At 34.8% G+C, this 21,822-nt stretch overlaps 2 protein-coding genes across 2 annotated transcripts in view; both read left to right on the forward strand.

Annotated features, from left to right (window-relative positions):
* The first annotated feature begins 973 nt into the window (after positions 1–973).
* Positions 974–6,432, forward strand: atp6v0b (ATPase H+ transporting V0 subunit b). Its single transcript, XM_073874262.1, has 8 exons — positions 974–1,259; positions 1,919–1,967; positions 2,133–2,210; positions 2,857–2,940; positions 3,067–3,136; positions 3,285–3,336; positions 3,419–3,609; positions 4,762–6,432. Exons 1-8 carry the CDS (start codon positions 1,190–1,192, stop codon positions 4,786–4,788), a joined length of 621 nt encoding a protein of 206 aa, XP_073730363.1. The 5' UTR covers positions 974–1,189; the 3' UTR covers positions 4,789–6,432.
* Positions 6,433–8,849: 2,417 nt separating this feature from the next.
* Positions 8,850–21,822, forward strand: part of b4galt2 (UDP-Gal:betaGlcNAc beta 1,4- galactosyltransferase, polypeptide 2) — a 166,851-nt gene continuing 153,878 nt past the window's right edge. The window contains exon 1 of the mRNA XM_055201800.2: positions 8,850–9,303. The gene's annotated coding sequence lies outside the window, so the exon portion shown is untranslated. The remainder of the gene's footprint in view (positions 9,304–21,822) is intronic.

Consider the following 21,822-nt stretch of genomic DNA (forward strand, 5'->3'; position numbering starts at 1 on the left):
AAATGCCTGACCACGTTCGCGACCCTTAATATTTAGACAGGCACACGCAGACAGACCTGAATACAAAAGAAGCCAGACTGTGTCAACACTGCACACAAAAAATATGTGAAAACCAAACAGCATTTGTTTACAACATGTCTACGTTGTAACACACATTAGGGAATTGTTTTCCCAATTTACTAACCCATACTTCTTTACCTTTAAAGATACACTAAAAGGACAAACTTTCATACACTGCACTGCAAAGGATTTTTATCATTATGAAGCTTGGAAGAGCCAGGACATTTTCTTAGATACATACACACCTAGGATGGCTTGAGGGTGAGAAATTACGGTTGGCTAATTTTTATTTTTTTTATTTAACCTTAAAAGCAAAAAAAAAAAGTTTTCCCCCAGAAATAAAAACAAGTAAATTGAGGAATAGGTCAGAAATTGTACAGGACATTAAAATTAAATGACAATTCCCCAATTTTTTGAATTAGTAGATCTATTTTACCGTTCACATATACAAGTATGTATAAATTCAAAGTTTCTGAGCTTTGGTAAAGGCTATCTTTTTTGTACCACCCCAATAAAGCTATTTTAATCGTGAATTTTCTCATTTAAGGATTTACTGCCATCGTCTGTTTTACAGATGAACTACACAAAACGAAAGAAAATATCAATTACAATTTGCTATATTTTCTTTTATAGCCCGATGAAATAATAACACGTTTACATTCATGCATTTGGCCAGACGTTTTTTTTTTATCCAAATTACATAACAGCATAATAAACAGCTTTATTTATGTGAGAAGCATTAGCAAAGCATTTGCAATCCTCTTCAAATTGAATTACATGAACAACATTTATTACTATTAATGATTGTTTCATTATCTAACAATTAGTTTTATTACCACCAGTAACTACTACCTAAACGAAAGTCAACCAGCTGACCGGAGATCAGCTTGCGCGGTCACTAACGGAAGAGTGACGTCTGTGTGTCACGTGCCCGAGCGCGTCACATGATCAGCTGACGACTGCTTCTCCTCTGATGGATGCAGGATCTCAAGCCGTCGCCGTTTCGAAGGGTTTACGGGAATTAGTTTATTTGCAGAATACAACATTCTAACAATATATCACACGGCAGCTTTAAGTTTGTTTGTGTGAGAAGCATTAGATAGTAAAACTGGCGTTGTTGCTGGACTTGATGATGAACGGGCACGCGATTTTATATACCGGGGTCACTCTGGCCTTCTGGACGACCATCCTGATCGTCGGTAAGTGCTAGTGAGAGACACTGCTATATCCACATAAATTACACGCATGCATATTTGTCTTTACATGATGGGTATGTTGGTATTCTTCGTTAATTTTCGTTTTCTCATTCACATTTAGCCGCATAGTGCTTTTAGCTAGCATTAGCTGTCATGGATTAGCACGGCAGCGTCAAGAAATCATTCAAACATTACTTCAAGACGCTTATAAATAAGGATGTTGTTTTATTTTTGTAAGAAGCATTGGTCATGTGGGGAGTAGTTTATTAAGGGTGTTTAATTTAAAACAAACCATTTAAAAGCTGTCACCTGCTGTGATGGGAATACATCAACATATGGAGTTTAAATGTCTCTGTTGTTTATTATTTGATTTTCTCGACACATTTTGTCACAGGAGAGCAACAACAATTAAGTTAGTGTTTAATCCCTATGTGGTACCCTATGTGGACTTTATGGTTAGTTTGTAGGTAGAGTTAAAAACCCGTGACCAAATGAGGAACACGTTTCTCACATGACTGTGAGCTTTAACACATCTCATCCAATCACCATACAAACTTTGGTTTGATTTTATTATGCTTTGTTTAACAAAAGTGTTGCATTTTATCAACATATTTGACATTTTATAAATAAATGTAAACTTATCCAATGATTTGTCTTTGCAGGTACTTGCTATACAATTTTTGATCTTGGATTTCGATTTGATGTTGCATGGTATGCGTTCGGACTCTCCTGAGGGTCACATTCAAATGTGTTTTTACTAAATATGCTTATTTTTATTTCTTATAAATACTTGCTTCATTCATTTATGATACAACTAAATTCAGATGCATAATTTGCTATGAATTGCTATAAAATATTGAATGTTTTATTTGACAGGTTTTTAACAGAGACTTCTCCCTTTATGTGGGCTAGTCTTGGAATTGGCCTGGCCATTTCTCTATCGGTTGTTGGAGCTGCATGGTGAGCTTACTTTCCATTTCCTCTTTTTTTTGTCTTACAAAAGATGACCGCTCAGAGAGAACATGGGAAATTTTGACATTTCATTGTATAAATTTCCATGTACTGGTTAGAGATATTTTTATGCATATGTCTTGTAGTGTATTGCATTGCATTGTTGATGTCTTTTGTCTTGCACTGTTTGCACTAGGTTGCACACATGCACTTTATGTGGCTGGGCTAAAAAAATACTTTTTTAGTGTTGTTATGCAGTTCAGTGCCTGTTGGTAACATCATGGAGAACGTCTCATTTCACAATATACTGCACTGCAGTGTATGGTTGAAATGACAATAAAGTTTTTTGACTCTTCTGCAGTACTAAATAAGTCCCTAAAAATAGCATTTTTGCTTGCTGTGCTACTTTTGTAGTATACATTTTATCAGTTAGTTTTCATTGATAATTAAACTCGTAAAAATGACATTGCAATTGCAAATAAACAGAGGAACACTCATTTCGTTTTTATTTTCGGACAAACATTAATTTCGGTCTCATTTCAATCATTTGTTTTTATTAAATGTTTACATGTAATTGAAATGCATTGTTCAGTCTGAACAGTCTACCAATGTTATGGGTGGAAAGTGAAGTTATCACTGCAATATGATTTGCATGGGGGATTTACATCACTGGATCCAGCATTCTTGGCGGAGGAGTCAAAGCCCCAAGAATCAAGACCAAAAATCTTGTCAGGTACGTGCAGTGTTTTGAACTTGATACTCTTTAAATGCTAGGTGATGACTCTTTTTGCACTTCAATTCATCATTTTATGTCATTTCATGCTTGTGGTTGACAATTGTAAATGTACTTTTCCTCTAGTATTATCTTTTGTGAGGCTGTTGCCATTTACGGGATCATCATGGCAATTGTCATTAGCAATATGGCAGAGGTAGGTTAAAAAAACAGGCTTTTTTCCACAGTTATAGCTTATATAATGATTTTTTGTTTTTAGAAACACGATGTCAGTATTTATGCTTATGATAGTTTTGTACCACTATATTTATAACAATTATTTGTATCTTTCTCACAACATTCAGAACTTCATTGGTACAACTCCAGAGACGATTGGTGCAAGAAACTACCAAGCAGGTACTTATTTTTGTACAGTTTTTATTTGTTTCTGCCAAGCAACGAAGTGAAATTGGATAACAGTCTGAGGTTGCACTTGCAGGTTACTCCATGTTTGGTGCCGGCCTCACTGTTGGCTTCTCAAACCTCTTCTGTGGCATCTGTGTTGGCATCGTGGGCAGTGGAGCCGCCCTTGCTGATGCTCAGAACGCCAGCCTCTTTGTCAAGATCCTCATCGTCGAAATTTTCGGCAGTGCCATTGGTCTGTTTGGAGTTATAGTAGCCATTTTGCAGGCAAGTATTTTTCTGTATTAACCGAGATGTTTCTACTCTTGCCGTAAATTGACATGTATGCATATGTGGCCTTACACATCTAACAGAGAACATATGGGTGATTATATAATTGCAAGTACATTTCTTGTCTAAATTATTTTTTCCTGCTTTTTTCAAATTGTTTTATTTTTTAAATATTTTAATACTTGGTACGCATTGTCATAGATCACAAGATGTGAAGCAGAAAAATGATCTTGGACACCAAATGTACCTGCAGTTATATAATCACCCATATATATTGAAAACGTAACTCACACTGTGGATAAAACCACCTACAGACAAAAGTAGTTGGCTTAATATATTTATACTAAGCAACTATTTATTTCAACAGCTATGTTTTTATTACTAACCGCGTACAGTGCTATTGCTGTCATCACACGCGTTTATCTTACAGGCATTTTAGTTTACTCAGTAGGCCCAGTGCTGTCATGAAGCATATCTAGTCATTATTTTATAGCAGAACCCTTTTGAATTTTTGCTAAATTTCTATCTAGCATAAGTACCTTTTGGTAAATAAATATTTTATCATAATTTTCCACTTGCTGTAAATTTCCGCATGCTGTAAATTGATCTAATGTGCCTGGTTGAGTTCACACGGCAAAAAAATGACTTTCTTACTTAGTATTTTTGTCTTGTTTTCAGTAATTTATCTAAAAGGTCTTAAGTTAAGATGTATTTTCTTGATGAGCAAAATTAACTAGTTTTCAGACAAAAAATATAAAAATTAAGCAAATTTGTGCTTAAAACAAGCAAAAAAAAAATCTTATTCCATTGGCAGATTAGTTTTTTTTTTTGGCTTGTTTTAAGCACAAATTTGCTTATTTTTTATATTTTTTTGTCTGAAGGGTGGACTTGTTTTCCTAGGTCATTTTGCTCAACAGGAAAATAGATCTTTATTTAGGAGTTTGTAGATATTTTTACTGAAAACAAGACAAAAATACTAAGTCATTTTTTGCAGTGCGGATGAAGAATGTTGAGCATGTTTTAAAGAGTAACTCCTGTTAAATAAAAAAATTATTTCATACGCAATTACAAAATGACGCTTTATTAAATTTGCTACCTTTTTGTGTTTTTTTATTTGTTCGTTTAACCTTTTTTCTTTTTGTTTTGCAGACGTCGAAAGTAAAAATGGGAGATTAAATGACAACAAGACCTACGGATCAAAGATGCTGTTTCGGTGCAAACGGAGGGTGTAAATACATAGTAAATTATTTAAATGTATTTTTCTTTGTGTCTGTTTTTAACCATCATTTTCTGAAGATTCAAATATTGTATGTGCACCGATTTGTCTTAAAAAGAGTGCATGGAACAGTCACACGTAGTTTGGAAAGATAATTCTGCAAGTGAAATAATGTCCCATTCATCCATGATGACAGTTATATCAATCATTTTTGATCTTTTAATAAAAATATATTTTATTTGTTATAAAAGTATAGTCCAAATAATATAACCACAATAGTGGAGCAAACTATCGATAGACCCAAGATTGGGGTCTGTTTCGAAATATAGGGTATTATGTTTGTAATCACAAATTCGATATTGTACGTCGTGATTGTTCAGTACAGTACAGACAAAGTGAAAATTGCAATCGTGTGGTCATTTGCATTGAATGGCTGTAAGTCGTTTAGTATTCTCTTGATTCCTGTATGCAAGAAGTGCTTGAAAAAGCATGAACAGCACCTGATGTATCTATCCACTTGTTTTCAATCTCTTGTGTTTTTTCACTACTGAATTCTGTGTCTAAGAAAACAGTTATCCAATACAAATAGTGTAAAATTTCAAATTTGCAAGGCGCTCTTTACTTCAGTTTGTTTAAAATAAGAAGATATAGTAATCTTATGTGTGTACATAATAAAAGCAGTTGTTTGTTTGTTTGTTTTTGTGATGCATGGGTGTGTAAACCATTCTGTATTTGCTTAGATACATGTCTTGTGATTTTTATTTTATTTTTTTATTTTGTGAAAGCAAAAAGTTGTCTTCAGCTCCAGATCACTATATAGGATTTCTTAACTCAATCTAAGCTGTGTGAAAGATATGCAACATTATTTTTGCTGGTCAGGTAGTTCATAAAACGTGATTGCTTTTCATAACAGAACAGCATTGCACAGCTAACAGCTATTGAGATTGGAATTTTATTGGCTGTAGACCTTAAGTTGATGCCATATTTAATTTGTTGTGGATGATGCTGTAGGGAATGGACATCCAGCAAGGCACATGACTGTATAACAGACTGTATGGTTATCCCTCACAGCAGTGTATTTTCACTTCAAATTAAAATGGGATTGGCTCAGATGAAGTATAAACTAAGCATGAACTCACTAACCCTTAAGTGAACGCTTTCAGAATCAAGAACTTAGCTTTAATGTCCATAGTTTCATTCTTTATTATCAAATCATACACCCCACCTTTATAGCACTATGATCTTGTGAATAGCTCCCAAAATGGTGACCAGTCTGGTTTATAGTTTTACACTGGGACGGTGGTGTGCTGGATTTCTTCATGTTTTGTTCATATGTTTATTTTGAAACATTCCAAATTGTATCTGGATTTTAATGTCAACTTTTGGTGGTACGCACTGATTTATAAAGGATCAGATCTGTGCTCTTACAGACAGGACCTGCCTGGATTAGGTGTGTGTATTTGTAGTGTAGTGGTTCAGGAGTCCTATGGTTAAGATGATCTCAAACCTGTTTTTGATGTTAATGTGATTCCATTGTTTTGATGTGAACCGTTGAATCCTCTTCATTATTGTCCTTGAAGAAATAAAAGAAATGTTTAAAGCCAGTTCAATGCAAATCATTTTAGGCAACAAAATTCTATGTCGTTTAGGAAGGTAAACACTGGGTTTGTTTAAAGATGACTAATTTATTTTATGCCCTGGACTACATACTTGGTGTAGTCTGATTCAATTGTAAAATCCCAGGTGAAAAAGTAGTACAATTCCATAGTGTACTCGAAGAGCTTTATTTTCGCACACTAATTTTGTACTTAATATACTAAAAATTCATCTGTAGTAGTACTTAAGGTGTTCTTGAGATCATCTAAGTGTACTTCACTGTGCTATTTTGAGACACCATCAACTAAATGCACTTTTAACATACTATCTCTGTATTAAAAATGTATTCAGTTAACACTTGTATTAAACCTGAACTCAACTTTCATACAAAGATGGGTTTACGTTTACTACAAGTGGCACCTAAATACATTTTTTAAATACATTTTTAGAACATTTTAGTTCATATTAATGGTGTCTCAAAATTGCACAGTGAAGTACATTTAGATGATCTCAAGAGCATCTTAAGAAGTTCTAAAGATGTATTTTTAGTATATTAAGTACAAAATTAGTGTGCGAAAATAAAGCACTTTAAGTACACTATGGAAGTGTACTACTTTTTCACCTGGGATACCTACATAGTCCTACAACTGCATGTGTACTTGAACATGTTAAGGTTTATTGATAAGGACATGTCACTTGAAAACTGGGAAAAGATGTGTTGCCCATTTAATACAGGTAGACCTGAATGAAGGTGACAATAGTTGAAAATGGCACATCATGCACATAGCTTTGACTGAGTGCATTAAAAAATGTGTTATGCATTTTTTCATTCATTTAAAAATATTTGCATCCAAAATATTAGTGTACAAAACCGTAGGAATTGAGCATGGAAATGAATGAGGAACACCTTTTTTAGGTATCAGTTGATGCTTGAAGCCTCCACCAGATGGCGCCACAGGACAACAAATTTAATCGCCAGCATAATGCATCCCTTATACACTATGCCCTAAAAGTAGTATGTACTGTTGGTAGTTTTTTTTGCTATGGGGAAGTACTTAAATCTAAGTGCATTAAAAGGGTTGGGAAATAAATCTTAATTTTAAATATTATTTAGTACGGACAGTATGAAAATTGGTGTCCCTGCTAAAAAACAAAACAAAAAAATAGAAACCATCACAGAAATTCTATTGGATTTAATGAGACTTTTATTGGTTGTAATGGAAACTTAAATGGTGGGTCTCTACTGGTATGTGTTGGGTTCTATTGGCGTTACAACCGAGGTATGCAGCAAAGCATTTGTGAAGCCACAACACGCACAAACTTGATGCGGATGGGCTACAACAGCAGAAGACCCCACCGGGTACCACTCATCTTCACTACAAATAAGAAAAAGAAGCTACAATTTGCACAAGCTCACCAAAATTGGACAGTTGAAGACTGGAAAAATGTTGCCTGGTCTGATGAGTCTCGATTTTTGTTGAGACATTCAGATGATATTTGGTGTAAAACAGAACGAGAATCCATCATGCCTTGTTACCACTGTGCTGGGATGTTTTCTTGGCACACTTTAGGCCCCTTAGTGCCAATTGGCCATCGTTTGAATGCCACGGCCTACCTGAGCATTGTTTCTGACCATGTACATCCCTTTATGACCACCATGTACCCATCCTCTGATGACTACTTCCAGCAGGATAATGCACCATGTCACAAAGCTTGAATCATTTCAAATTGGTTTCTTGAACATGACAATGAGTTCACTGTACTAAATGGCCCCCACAGTCACCAGATCTCAACCCAATAGAGCATCTTTGAGATGTGGTGGAATGGGAGCTTCGTGCACTGGATGTGCATCCCACAAATCTCCATCAACTGCAAGATGCTATCCTATCAATATAGGCCAACATTTCTAAAGAATGCTTTCAGCACTTTGTTGAATCAATGCCACGTAGAATTAAGGCAGTTCTGAAGGCGAAAGGGGGTCAAACACAATATTAGTATGGTGTTCCTAATAATCCTTTAGGTAAGTGTATGTTCCAGGATGCATACTCTTTAGTTACATTCCCATAACAAATACCACACTTTTTGAGGGTATAATATAAGTAGGCGAATTGGGAGGTAGCCTTTTTTGAAAGTTCAGATGCAAAACCCTCTAAGAAGTGCATCTGACAAACAGATACGTGCGGGAGTAAGAATTGCTTTTCAACCATGTCTTACAACAATGTATGTTGTTGACCAAATTATCATTATAATCTTATGCAGATAAATACACCAGATGTGTTACTGATAAATAAGACATTTGTGTATTTTAACCAGGCAATGAGAAAAAAAAACACATCAAAACAAAACAGCACGCATGGCATCATCACAGCAATCGCGGAGATTGTGTTTATCATTTGCGCCCTCTCGCGGCACATAAGCGAACTGCCGTTTGAGCCCTCCGAGTCTCCGTACTAAAGAAAACCTGCCTCTCTCTGCTTTTATTCCCTCATCCTTCTCTTCACGCCAAAACACAGAGCAGACAGATGAATATACACGGCAAAATATTGAGTCTGACCACTGGACTGCACGCTTTTGTGTAGGACTTTAAACAACATGGGTATTTGTGATATTCCTGCAGTATGGCATCATCATTTCATCACTGTGCATTTGTCTCCGAAGCACGAATCGGTCGCTGCTATGGGCAGAAAGAAATAACGGGATCTGGCCACCGACTTCATCTTTTCATGTGGATATTATGCGCGTTTTGAACAAAGTGTTTGTTTTTACGAAGTTAACACATTTATGGCTGAACTGACAGTTCGTTCTAAATAGACAGTCAGCCTGAATACAACAAAGATGCATCCCTTATAGAGGAGGGTCTTGGCTTGCAAAGGATCAAGGTAAGAAATTGCGCGTTTCAGGGTCTGGTTTGCAAATGTTAATTAAAAATGCATATTTGCAAACGACGCTCTGTGTTTCTCTTTATATCACATGATAATATTGACTGCCATCTTGATCATCAAGGCGTAGAGATCCACATGCAATAAAGATGTTGGGTATACAATTTAAACTCTTGTATTACAATATCTAGAAATAGTCTTTGCATTACCATCTAATGGTACATTTGAGCTCATCCCTGCATGTTCAAGCTCAAGAGCAGAGGTGATGCTGTGTAATGGTACCCACAGCATCCATGGGCAGCGTACAGTATTGCTCAGTGTTACTGATAGGCAGCTTGGCAGGACATGAGTTTCTTTGAGCATCGCTTTACTGCATATCACACCAGTTGTGCATTTTAAATATATTTTGTATGCATTTATAATGGCTTCTTAATGTATATTGTAATTAGTTCAATATGCAGATTAACAATAAGCAACAAATCTTTCAATAGTGTAAGGAATTTAAAAACAGGATTAACATAAGACTTAATGTAGTAATGTGCTACAATGTGTTGTGCTTTCTTCAGTTAAACCATGAATAGTTATAGTTCAAATGTTTTATAATTCTGGTTTATTTGATTTATGAAAGTGTTCTACTTTTCATAATGATGCATTGAGAAAACTTTGGTATGCATTATGTATATACAGTATATAGACTCTGTTCACTAAGCCTTTTCTGAGATATAAATTAAGGCTACTATAGATATGATATCATCAACATACCATATGGCTTGTATGAAACATTTTCCTATTAACCTCATGGTAAGTAGATTATGGATAAGAGCACAATATTATACACTTCAGGCCAACTGCTGTTCATGGGGTCCAATTAATATCCAGCTGTCTACTGTATGTATTATTTATACAGTCAGTGATTGTGGTAATTCTTGGTAATTTCACGGATCAGAATTCGTTGTAAAACTATTTTGAAAGAAACTAATTTACAATCTCTGTTAGATGTCAGTTCAGTTCATATATGGCATTTCTGCAATTTGCCAGTCAAAATGTTTGCATTTGCTTGATGTGTTATGTACCATACTGTCACAACTCACGAATATAAGACCAAACAAGATGAAATTCATTTTTTTACACTTTAAATGGGAACAGTTTGGTTCCCCACATTCTTTAATACTTTTCATATGGCAAACAGTAACATATAACCCGCAGCCCATCTGGATTTAATAAAAATTAGCCTAGGCTGTCCGTCTCACTGTTTTATATATATATATATATATATATATATATATATATATATATATGTATATATATATATATATATATATATATATGTATATATATATATATATATATATATATATGTATATATATATATATATATATATATATATATATATATATATATATATATATATATATATATATATATACATATATATTATTTATTTATTTATTAAAAGTACAAAACATACAACATATGAATAAACAGAACACAAAAAGCAGCAGTTATGATAATGATATAATTATAAAGCAATGATAATAAGCACAAATGATAACTAATACTAATATAGGTATTTAAATAAAAATAGTATGCATAATAATAATAAGAACAATAATCATTAAAAGATGTTTAAACTAAAAAAAGTTTTAAAATTAAACTAAAGATGGTTATGATTACAGGAATATCTTGTAATGACAGCAATAATAATAATAATAATAATAATAATAATAATAATAATAACAGTAGCCTTTTCTGAGATATAAATTAAGGCTACTATAGATATGATATCATCAACATACCATATGGCTTGTATGAAACATTTTCCTATTAACCTCATGGTAAGTAGATTATGGATAAGAGCACAATATTATACACTTCAGGCCAACTGCTGTTCATGGGGTCCAATTAATATCCAGCTGTCTACTGTATGTATTATTTATACAGTCAGTGATTGTGGTAATTCTTGGTAATTTCACGGATCAGAATTCGTTGTAAAACTATTTTGAAAGAAACTAATTTACAATCTCTGTTAGATGTCAGTTCAGTTCATATATGGCATTTCTGCAATTTGCCAGTCAAAATGTTTGCATTTGCTTGATGTGTTATGTACCATACTGTCACAACTCACGAATATAAGACCAAACAAGATGAAATTCATTTTTTTACACTTTAAATGGGAACAGTTTGGTTCCCCACATTCTTTAATACTTTTCATATGGCAAACAGTAACATATAACCCGCAGCCCATCTGGATTTAATAAAAATTAGCCTAGGCTGTCCGTCTCACTGTTTTATATATATATATATATATATATATATATATATATATATATATATATATATGTATATATATATATATATATATATATATGTATATATATATATATATATATATATATATGTATATATATATATATGTATATATATATATATATATATATATATATATATATATATATATATATATATATATACATATATATTATTTATTTATTTATTAAAAGTACAAAACATACAACATATGAATAAACAGAACACAAAAAGCAGCAGTTATGATAATGATATAATTATAAAGCAATGATAATAAGCACAAATGATAACTAATACTAATATAGGTATTTAAATAAAAATAGTATGCATAATAATAATAAGAACAATAATCATTAAAAGATGTTTAAACTAAAAAAAGTTTTAAAATTAAACTAAAGATGGTTATGATTACAGGAATATCTTGTAATGACAGCAATAATAATAATAATAATAATAATAATAATAATAATAATAACAGTAGCCTAATAATTACAATGATAAGTAATACTACGCATGATGGGGATAACAATAGTTATGTCCGTAATAATAACTTAATATTAATAGTGATAACAACAACTATAATATTATATTAAAAGATGATGATGATAATATTTTGTGATGACGGCAACAGTTATCTCAATAATAATAACGGTAATAATAATAATGATGATGTAATAACAATAGTAATAATAATAATAAAAACAATACACATACCATCTCATTGTAAAAAAACACATACCTATTTATATTTTTATTAACAGCAGAAGTCTGTATTACTGTAAAGTTTAACAACTGTAGTTTATCAGGTTGCTTCAGTCCAGGTAAACTTGTTTAAGTGAATTTGGCGCCACCTGACACATATTTGTATAATTGAATTTTTTGATGGTGATCGTCTAGAGCTCGAATATAAGACAACATCGTGATCATCCAGAGCTCGAATATAAGACAACATCGTTTATTGAGAGGTATTTCCATAAAAAAGGTCTTCTTAAGCCCTGTTTACATTAAAGCATTTGCGTTTTAAAACGGCATTTTAAAATGAAAACAATCCTCGTTTATACATTTTAAAAGGAATCTTCATCCACACTATACACGACCATAAATGCATGAAACATGACCAATCACATAACTGGGCATGCGCATAAAAGTGTAAAATAACTTAATACTCTAATAATAGCTTACCTTTGCGCATTTATGCAGCTTAGGGGTGTGCGATATTGCCAAAAGTTTATACCTGGATGATCCTTTGCCGCCAACTACAACAGACATTATTTTTGAACCTATAAAAATGTTTTTGGTAGAGTCTTCAGCTCCCCCCTACAACATATTAATATGATTAATAGGTTAATGTTGATGTTATTAACCAAACAGAAAGGTCTTTATGATTTAAAAGGAAGCATTCAAGTGAACAGTACTAAACAGTAGCGAACTTGAAGCAAAAAAAATTCAGCAAATGCAAACTTCAATCAAACATAATAAGAGGTAAACACCAAATAACTTATCTTTCTTTACCCGTCGCTGTTCAGTGTGCAATTAATTAATACAAATAAATATGATGTTAATTTATAAAAGTGTGCAAGGTCCGTGCACGTCCTCCGCTAGCAACACAGAAATAGCAAAAAGCGCAATCGGCTAAACGAGCATATGACGTTAATTTTATTGTTTTTATTAATTTATATTAACAAAACTTATCAACAAAACATCGATTCAAATTAAGAGACAAATTATATGAAACGAAATTCATTTTAAAGTAGCAAACAAAACTTAAATTAAACTCAAAAATAATGTCTGACTCATTACTATTCTCCCTTCATATTGGCCTTTACAACACCCTATTTGGCGTTTATAATTACAGTGTATCTTTCGTAATAATCTAACTAATTTTAAACAAAACATAAACTACATTACAACAATATTCAAACCCAACTATACTTAAACATAAATATAAAACAGACATTATCTATAAGGATACATTTGTTTACATAGTGTTTATAATAGCTGGTTGATAGATGTTTAGCCTACTATTTTTGGAAAAACCTCTGTTGCAGACCTCCATTTACCTAAATAAAAATAATTTTTACTTTTAAAATGATGCGCTGTCACGTTAACATCAGCTGTTAGTTTACATAAGACTCCGTCTACGTTCATTTACACTCAGAGCAACGTCTGAGTTCTCAAACTAAAACAGGGTCTGCAGCGTTTGCGAACGAATTCGTTTATGAGGGTTGAAAACGGTGGTGTAGTGTAAATATAAGGCGTAAATGTGGCGCGTTTTAAAAGGTAAACAAATTAATGTAAACATAGCCTTATATTCGGGACAATATGGTAATACAAAGTTGAATGATATTTTAAAAACAAACTTTTAAAATCAAACTTTCAGAATCAAAAAATATTTTTCTGTTCTGAAGGTTCAAGTTGCCAAAAAATAACAAACTGCATTTTCAGTAAGAGTGGTTCTGTTCTTAAATGATGCACCGATATATCGGCCTAGAATCGATACCAGCATTTTGTCTCACTATCGGGCATTGGCCCATAAACACAGCCAATGATCAGGGCACATTATATACTGGCAATCAAATGGCAAGCAAAACTATCAGTAATCTATTAATATCGATTGATGTCATATTAAGTAATTATATATCGGTATTGGCACAGAAATCTTGTTTTGGTGCCTCTCTAATAATAGTTAATATTATATTTAATAAAGTTAAAATGTAATTTAAAGAAGTTAATATAAGACTAATGGACCATTTTTTTCCAATTATTCTGAATCAGTCAATCGGTTCTATTTTCTATGGTCTACTTGTTTTCTATAGTCCTTCAAATGACTTTCTCTTAACGTATATATTCAATCTCTCATTGATCAACCAAAGCCTTCTTTCTGTACCACAAAATATCTAAGAGGTCCTGGGACAGGGTATAAGTGAACTTGCTTTTTGTTTTCAACAGGAGTTGCTCTATTTGGCTAATCCACCTGAGATAAATAACCTCTCAAGTCTGCTGTGGACTATCAGACTATCAGAAATGAAACATGTATTACACCTAAACAGATGGCTAGCATAGTAGAAATGTTTTGCTCATAGAAACTAGATTTAGACACTGAATCGCTCGCCGGTCATATAAGATGGGGCATGTTTATAGAGCGAAACCATTGGGTGATGGGATTTGTTGTCATGGGAACAGTAAGACCCATGACACAAAGGTACCACGAGGTACCTTCTTTGTTTTGTACTCCCGCTTTTGTCTCTTGCCTTTTCGTAAATTAGTAGCCTGAAAATGACATTTGTATGCATAGGAGACATTCTGATGAAACTGTGGTCACACCTTTGCCTTCATAGTGTGGTTGTGGGCTGCAGTTGATTTCTTTGGGAGTTGCAAAGGTATTTAGGTGAATGGAGATAATCATGTCTAAGTCTATCCAGATGTCACCTAACACAGGCCCATCCAAATGAAGGCTTCAGCTGCAGTAGTTTAATTTGTCTCTTGGCTTGGAAAGTGAGCAGCTGGACTTGAGGCAGGCGAAAGCTGTAACAGCACCGGAGCGCGGCCATTAATGCCTTCCGTCAACTTGTTTGTGCGCTGAGATATGGACTGTGTATTGAGATGGTACTGTCTGTAATTAGCCATATGGCTTTAAGTTTTTGCTTCGAATTAGATAGTTTGAGAGATACAGTACTGAAAAGTAGCACATAAGTAGTAAAAATAAAAAGTAGCCCCCCCAACATAGAAAATGCACTTTTAAATGTGTTTCTATCAGAAAATGAGTTGTCGATGTGTGTGCAGAAACATCTTGTAATTACACAAATCCATCTATTCTTCTTTGTGTAATCGCCTTTAAACTGCAACAGTCAGACAATACAGGCTGTTGGGGATCCCTTATCAATGTGATGTCACATTGATTACACCCCAACCATGACAGCTCACAGACTCCGCCTTATGTGCGCGTAGTTCAACCTTCTGCCAGAGACAGATGTTTTGATGTAGTCTAAAGCACATGTGTAAGCGCTCTACTCCATACTTTGCATACAGGAAGGGGAATAGACACTTTTTTGCATTTAAAGAAACACACAAAAACAGCGTTTTCATTGCAGCCACACATGGCCATGTTCAACATCGTATAATGAAAGATGTGTGGTGTATTTCGAGAAACTTTACAGACACATTCTGGGGATAGAGACTTTTTTAATATAGCTGAAACACCTACGTTAGCGGCCCTTTAAAAGAATAATAGCATCCTGGAAAATGAAAATGATGATTTACTCACTCTCTCGCTCGACATCCTTAACCGAGCAGTCGGAGTTTTATAATATCTTGACTGTTTTTAGCATACATTATTGTAAAAATGGTGGCATGTTGTTGAATATCAGTGGTTATTGTTTGCCTTTTAACCAGTTGTCTAGTTGACGTAAGAAACAATGAGATTTGATGCCAGATTTGAACTCACTGAATAAAGTCAAAATATTAAAACATTTTTTTTCCTTACAAACATATAATTTCACTTAGAAGACATAAACCTGTATTAACCCATTGGAGGCATTCACATTTCCTTTTTTGATAGATCTTGACCACCATTCAGGGCAATTATATTAAACATCTTACCAACACCTGATGTTTTTTTGTATCATATCCTGGTTTAAAGGGATAGTTCACTTTTGTCATTTACTTATCCTCATGTTGTTCTAAACCTGTATAATAAAAAAATTCTGATGAACACAAAAGAAGATATTTTAATAAATGATGGTAAACACACAGCAGTAAGTGACCATAGAATTCCATAGTAGAAAAAAAAATATTTTGGAAGTATTGTGATAAATGACTATGAAAATATTTTGATAAATGATGGTAAGCACACATTTGACGGTACCCATTAAATTCCATCATATTTTTTTATTCCTACTATGGAGGTCTGTGGTCGCTTGCTGCTGTGTGTTTACCATCGTTTTTAGAAATATCTTCTTTTGTGTTCATCAGAAAAAATAAATTCATACAGGTTTAGAACAACATGAGGATGTGTAAATTATGACAAAATTTTCAATTTAAAGTGAACTATCCCTTTAAAAGCAGAACTTCCCTCCTAAAAAAAGCTAAAACCAACCTAAGCTGGTCTCTCCGCTTAGTTTTAGCTGGTCTTAGCTGGTCAGGCAAGAAGACCAGTGAGTGGCCCCTCCAGCTAAAAGCATCTGACCCACCGTCTTGACCAGATTGGGAGGACCAGCCTAAACCAGCAACTTCCATCTTAAACCAGCCAAAACCAGCCAATCAGCTTTGTCAAGCTTCCAGCTTGACCAGCTAAATAACTGTTTCTCAGCAAATTTCTCTTTTTTTTCTCCTCTGCTTCTTTCTTTTATTTCAACCTTCTCCGACCTAGTATTTTGAGCTAGTGTGCATTGAATTTTGTGGTATCATTTGACCTTTTTTGACATTTTTAAAGTGTAAATCTAATCTTTAAATGATAACAAACAAGACACATCAAAATGGCCCTGTTTCGTGGCCCTGTGTCAAATAACAAAGGTGTTGTGAAGGTAAAATACACCGCAGGATGCTGTAAGTGATGTTTATACCACAGCAGTGAGTTTGTTTGAAAATATAGGCTTCAAGCGAGCTGAGTGCTATTCAGTATAATGGGAAACTGATGTCACCTTATCGTCTCACCCAAGGGGATTCCTGTAAACCGAAAAGAAGCTTGACTTTTAAAGGGGACATATCATAAAAATCTGGCTTTTTCCCATGTTTAAGTGGTATAATTGGGTCCCCAGTGCTTCTATCAACCTAGAAAAATGTGACAAAGAACAACCCAGTAACTGTTTTGGTAAACCATTCTCTGCAAACATGTGAAAAAATAGTTAATTCAGATTTTGCTCCCTAACGTAGAAAGGGCATCTTATTATAATAATGCCACCCCTTAATCTGCACTCTCCAACCACAGCACTCTTATTTAGTGCAGAGAGAGAGAGAGAGAGAGAGAAAGAGAGAGAGAGAGAGAGAGAGAGAAAGAAAATAATTGACAGCACAACTGAGTTTCAATTTCAACAAACCACCATTATGGTGATCAGTGTTTGCATTTCATCCGCTCATTTGCACTTAAAGGGACACACCAAAAAAAGTCAAATTTTTGCTCAAACCTATAAAGTGGCAATTTTAACATGTTATAATAAATTATCTGTGAGGTATTTTGAGCTAAAACTTCATGTCAGGGTTTCCCGCAGAAAATTTGTTAGTTAAGGTGGTAGGGTTAAATGGGTGGGCGGGGCCACGGGCGTGGCAATCAAAGGGGCGGGGCGTATGCGTCATGATGAAAATTGAAATATTTTAATAAAATAAATAAATAAAATCTTTATTTTTAAAACATTCAAATAAAACTTAATTTTGAAGAAATTATGACAAAAAATGAACACATACTAGATTATAAATACATTTAAATGTTTTTAACAGATACCTCTAATGGGAATAGCTGCGTGATGAAGTGAAACTACAGGATTAATAAACACAAACTGAAGCAGATGTTGTAGAACGTCTGCCGAACTATGATAGATTGTAAAAACTGATTATTTCCCACTATTAATTACATTATCTTAAAGGAGTGTACCTACTGTAGCATGCAAATAATGCACATAAGGTGAGCCCGAGCGCTCAAAAATTATATCGAATCAACAGGCACGTGAAACCTAGTTAGCAGGTTGCTCAAACAACAAAATCACCATCTAACTTACTTTAAAATTAGAAGAACTATAGACTAATACAATAACAGGCTTAAATAACCCCAAAGCATAAGTCTACTTACAGTTCTCACGGACGTGTGTTTTATCAACTGGCTATCCTCCAGACATGATGGACCACGTCTTATCTCATTTCGGCCGTGTGGTGCGCGTGCACGCTCGGGGTGTAAAGCGCGTCTGCTCTGTTTGATCAACTGTTTTATCAACATTGTTTTATCAACTGGCTAGTTATCCTACAGTGACGGTCCGAACAACGTCTTTCTCATTTCGGCCGTGTGGCGCGCGTCCCCGCATGCGGTGTTCTCATTTCGGCCGTGTGGCGCGCGGACACGCTATTTTCCGAGATGCACGTGACGGCCTTTTGTGCAGCGAGTTTGTTATTTTTTTGGACGAGCTAGTTAAGGCGGTAGGGTTTCCAAGCTTAGGCGGGCCGCCTTAACTGAAATATGCTGCGGGAAACCCTGTTATGTAGTCTGGTGACACCGAAGACTTGTTTTAAATCTTTAAAAATCTCAATAAAATGTGCCCTTTTGAATGTAAAAAGTTCTTAAGTTAAGGAATGTGTGACAATATGTTTGACAACATTTACCGTCCTATTACTCTGCATAAAGCATGTCATTAAGCTAATTTTTGTCTTTTTAGTTGTCAGACTTGGGTTTGTTTCAAGTGTGTGGTGATTTTAATTTTAAATCAAAATCGAAATTAAGTCACAACCTCAAACTTCGAATAAAAAAATGGAAAAGTCGATGCTGCCACGCCCACGCCCACGATGATGTCACGTCCGGTCGTCTTGTCTAGCGGAAAAAAAACACATGTTGAGTGCTGTGAGTCAACCTCCTCTAACTTCGCTAGCTACAGTCAGTTAAAGGCAGGATAGGCAGGAATTATCTAAAAAACTTTTTTACAAATTAGTTTAAACTGTCTTTATATACAAATACATAATTAAAATGTAAGTACTCTGAAAAAGAGAGTATAAAACTTGAGTGTCTGTAGACCTCTCATTACCGTTTTAAACAAATGATTGGCTTGCGCGACTATCACTCTCTCTCGCGACCATGGCACCACCCGTTGCTACGGGATCTGCCCACACATGCGCACACCCGATTGATTTGAACGTGCACAAGGCACTCTAGAAAGAGCAAAAGTACGGCAGAGAAAGTGCATTCAGAACTCACAGTACCTGCATATCCAGTCAGCGAAGGAAAACGAGGCAAAAAAGGAATAAACAAAGAAATCAAACGAGAGTAAATATCACGTGGCTTTTCCTCGAGTCGACGATGCAGTAGCGGTATTGTCTGCGGAGTGTAGGCCTCATCAGAGTCAACAATGCTTTCATCACGGAAACTCTTCCATGCAAACCACTGGCTTAATAGTGAGTACTAGAAGGCATCCTATTTGTTTATATTTATAGTGATAAAGTTAGGTGTATTATTACATGTGATTGTGACATGATGTTACTACATGCATCTCCGCTCGTCTGCTAAATGCTTCTCCCAGCAGAGCCGGTCAACGTCGCACGTTCATGTGTTTTGGGGGCGTGGCTTTAGAAGAAACCCAGAAGGGAGCGGTGGGGTGAATTGGAAAAATGAGCTGTGTTTAAAACAGTGCTGAGAGGTCTACAGACACTCGATTTTTATACTCTCTTTTTCAGAGTACTTACATTTCACGTATGTATTGGAATATAAAGATAGTATAAACAAATTTGTAAAAAAGTTTTTTTTTAGAGAATTCCTGCCTATCCTGCCTTTAAAAGACAGCAGGACAGATGCAGGAGACACCACACGAGTTGCTCTTTACATGGGAAACAAAAAACAGCAAGCGCCTTCAGCTGAACTCAATCAGAACAGAGCGCGCACGCATGGACAGCAGAGCGGCATCTGTGACAGGACCGGATGTTTTTCTGAACTGAGATCTGTTTCACAACAACTTATTTCAGTTGCTTAAGAGTTATGAAAACAGCATTTAAACATGACTTATTGGGGTATAGTCTCACAATCTCGTCTGACGGTAATAAAAGCGTGTTTTTAAGGTGCAAAGTACCGACAGGAATGTTCATCTGACAGGAAGCTTCGTTTTATCAGGTATGTGCGTGTACCATATTTTTCCACTGGCAGCACGACTAACATGGCAGAACTGTGACCTTAGAATCGAAAATTTAACCGAATAGAGGATTTGGAGAATCGTGAAACCCCAATGTATCTGTGTGAATCAGATTCAACCCAAAAAAGAGGACACCTTGCAAAGCAAAGGTAAAATCAAGTAAAGCAAAGGTTTCAACTTCAGAGACCTCAACACACAAGTCTTAAAGGTCACGTACTTGATTCCAATTTTTTAAACCCTAGTTAGTGTGAAATGTTGCTGTTAGAGCATAACTAATACCTGTAAAACGATAAAGCTCAAAGTTCACTGCCAGGCAATATATTTTCTTTAACAGAATTCCTCTTTAAAAGCCTACAGCGAACGGCTGGTTTGGACTACAGCCCTCTACTTCCTGCTTTAATGACGTCATTACAACAGTTTTTTGACTAAACTCCGCCCACAGGAATACATCAGTCGCCATCTAAGCTTACGGCAAGCTAAGCTGCTATCGAATCACAACACACTAAACAAACTACACGTGAAACATGAACGCATGTTGTATTGCGCACTGTAAACACAATCAAAGCTCCAAAAACACAGAAAGAACGGGACCTTTAATAATGGTGACAGGAATCAAATCTCATGAGGTGAAAAGATAAGCTCTTAACTTCACCATAAAAATAATAAGCAACAATGATGACAAAAACAACTGCAGTATTATAAAGAAGACAACAAACAGCAAAGCAACACTCATATAACAGTAGCAGTTAATTTATGCATGCCACAATGCATGATGGGTAAAATTTTAAAATCCAGAGACTTAAATAAGCTAAAATAAATTGATTCAACTCAAAAAAAAAAAAAATTGTTGAATGAGAGAAAGCATGCAATTTGTGCATTAAACTTAAACACTTGTGTAATGGAGCAGTGGTTTAGGTTAAGTGTACTTATTTATTTGGGTTCCAACAAAACGAGGGTTAACAATGTGGAGTGCTATTTGATAACTCCACAGTGTTTACACTGTTGAAGAAAGCAACCTAAACATTGAATATCGAAAGTTGTTGACATAAAAAAATTGCACACTTCACCTTGACATTGAAATGTTGACAACATTTCGAAAGGATGGAGAACAAGGCATATATCAGCTAGTATATACTGTGTTATTCCCAAGCGACTTATAGTTGTATAATGGAAACGTGCCAATTGCTTGACTTCTCAGGCTCTTGTTTCAGATCCATATAAAGAGTTCAGATGCAAAACCTGTGTCTGGCATGATTTTTTGTTAATTAGCTTATTTTATCAGACTCTTAACAGATTCTGCCTGAAAACCCCTATTTCTAAATGGCCTAAGTAGATTTGATACAAACGATTTAATGGCCACATAGTAAGTGTCAAGAGCCTTCAATTACAATCATC

Source organism: Misgurnus anguillicaudatus, chromosome 2 (assembly GCF_027580225.2).
Source record: "Misgurnus anguillicaudatus chromosome 2, ASM2758022v2, whole genome shotgun sequence".
In the NCBI taxonomy this organism is placed as follows: Eukaryota; Metazoa; Chordata; class Actinopteri; order Cypriniformes; family Cobitidae; genus Misgurnus; species Misgurnus anguillicaudatus.

Excerpts from the sequence above, each read along its gene's own strand:
- atp6v0b (XM_073874262.1), top strand. The coding sequence starts at position 1,190 with ATGATGAACGGGCACGCGATTTTATATACCGGGGTCACTCTGGCCTTC. Across the intron at positions 2,211-2,856 it reads TCTCTATCGGTTGTTGGAGC|TGCATGGGGGATTTACATCA; the intron begins TGCATGGTGAGC and ends TGCAATATGATT. Across the intron at positions 3,610-4,761 it reads TTATAGTAGCCATTTTGCAG|ACGTCGAAAGTAAAAATGGG; the intron begins GCAAGTATTTTT and ends TTTGTTTTGCAG.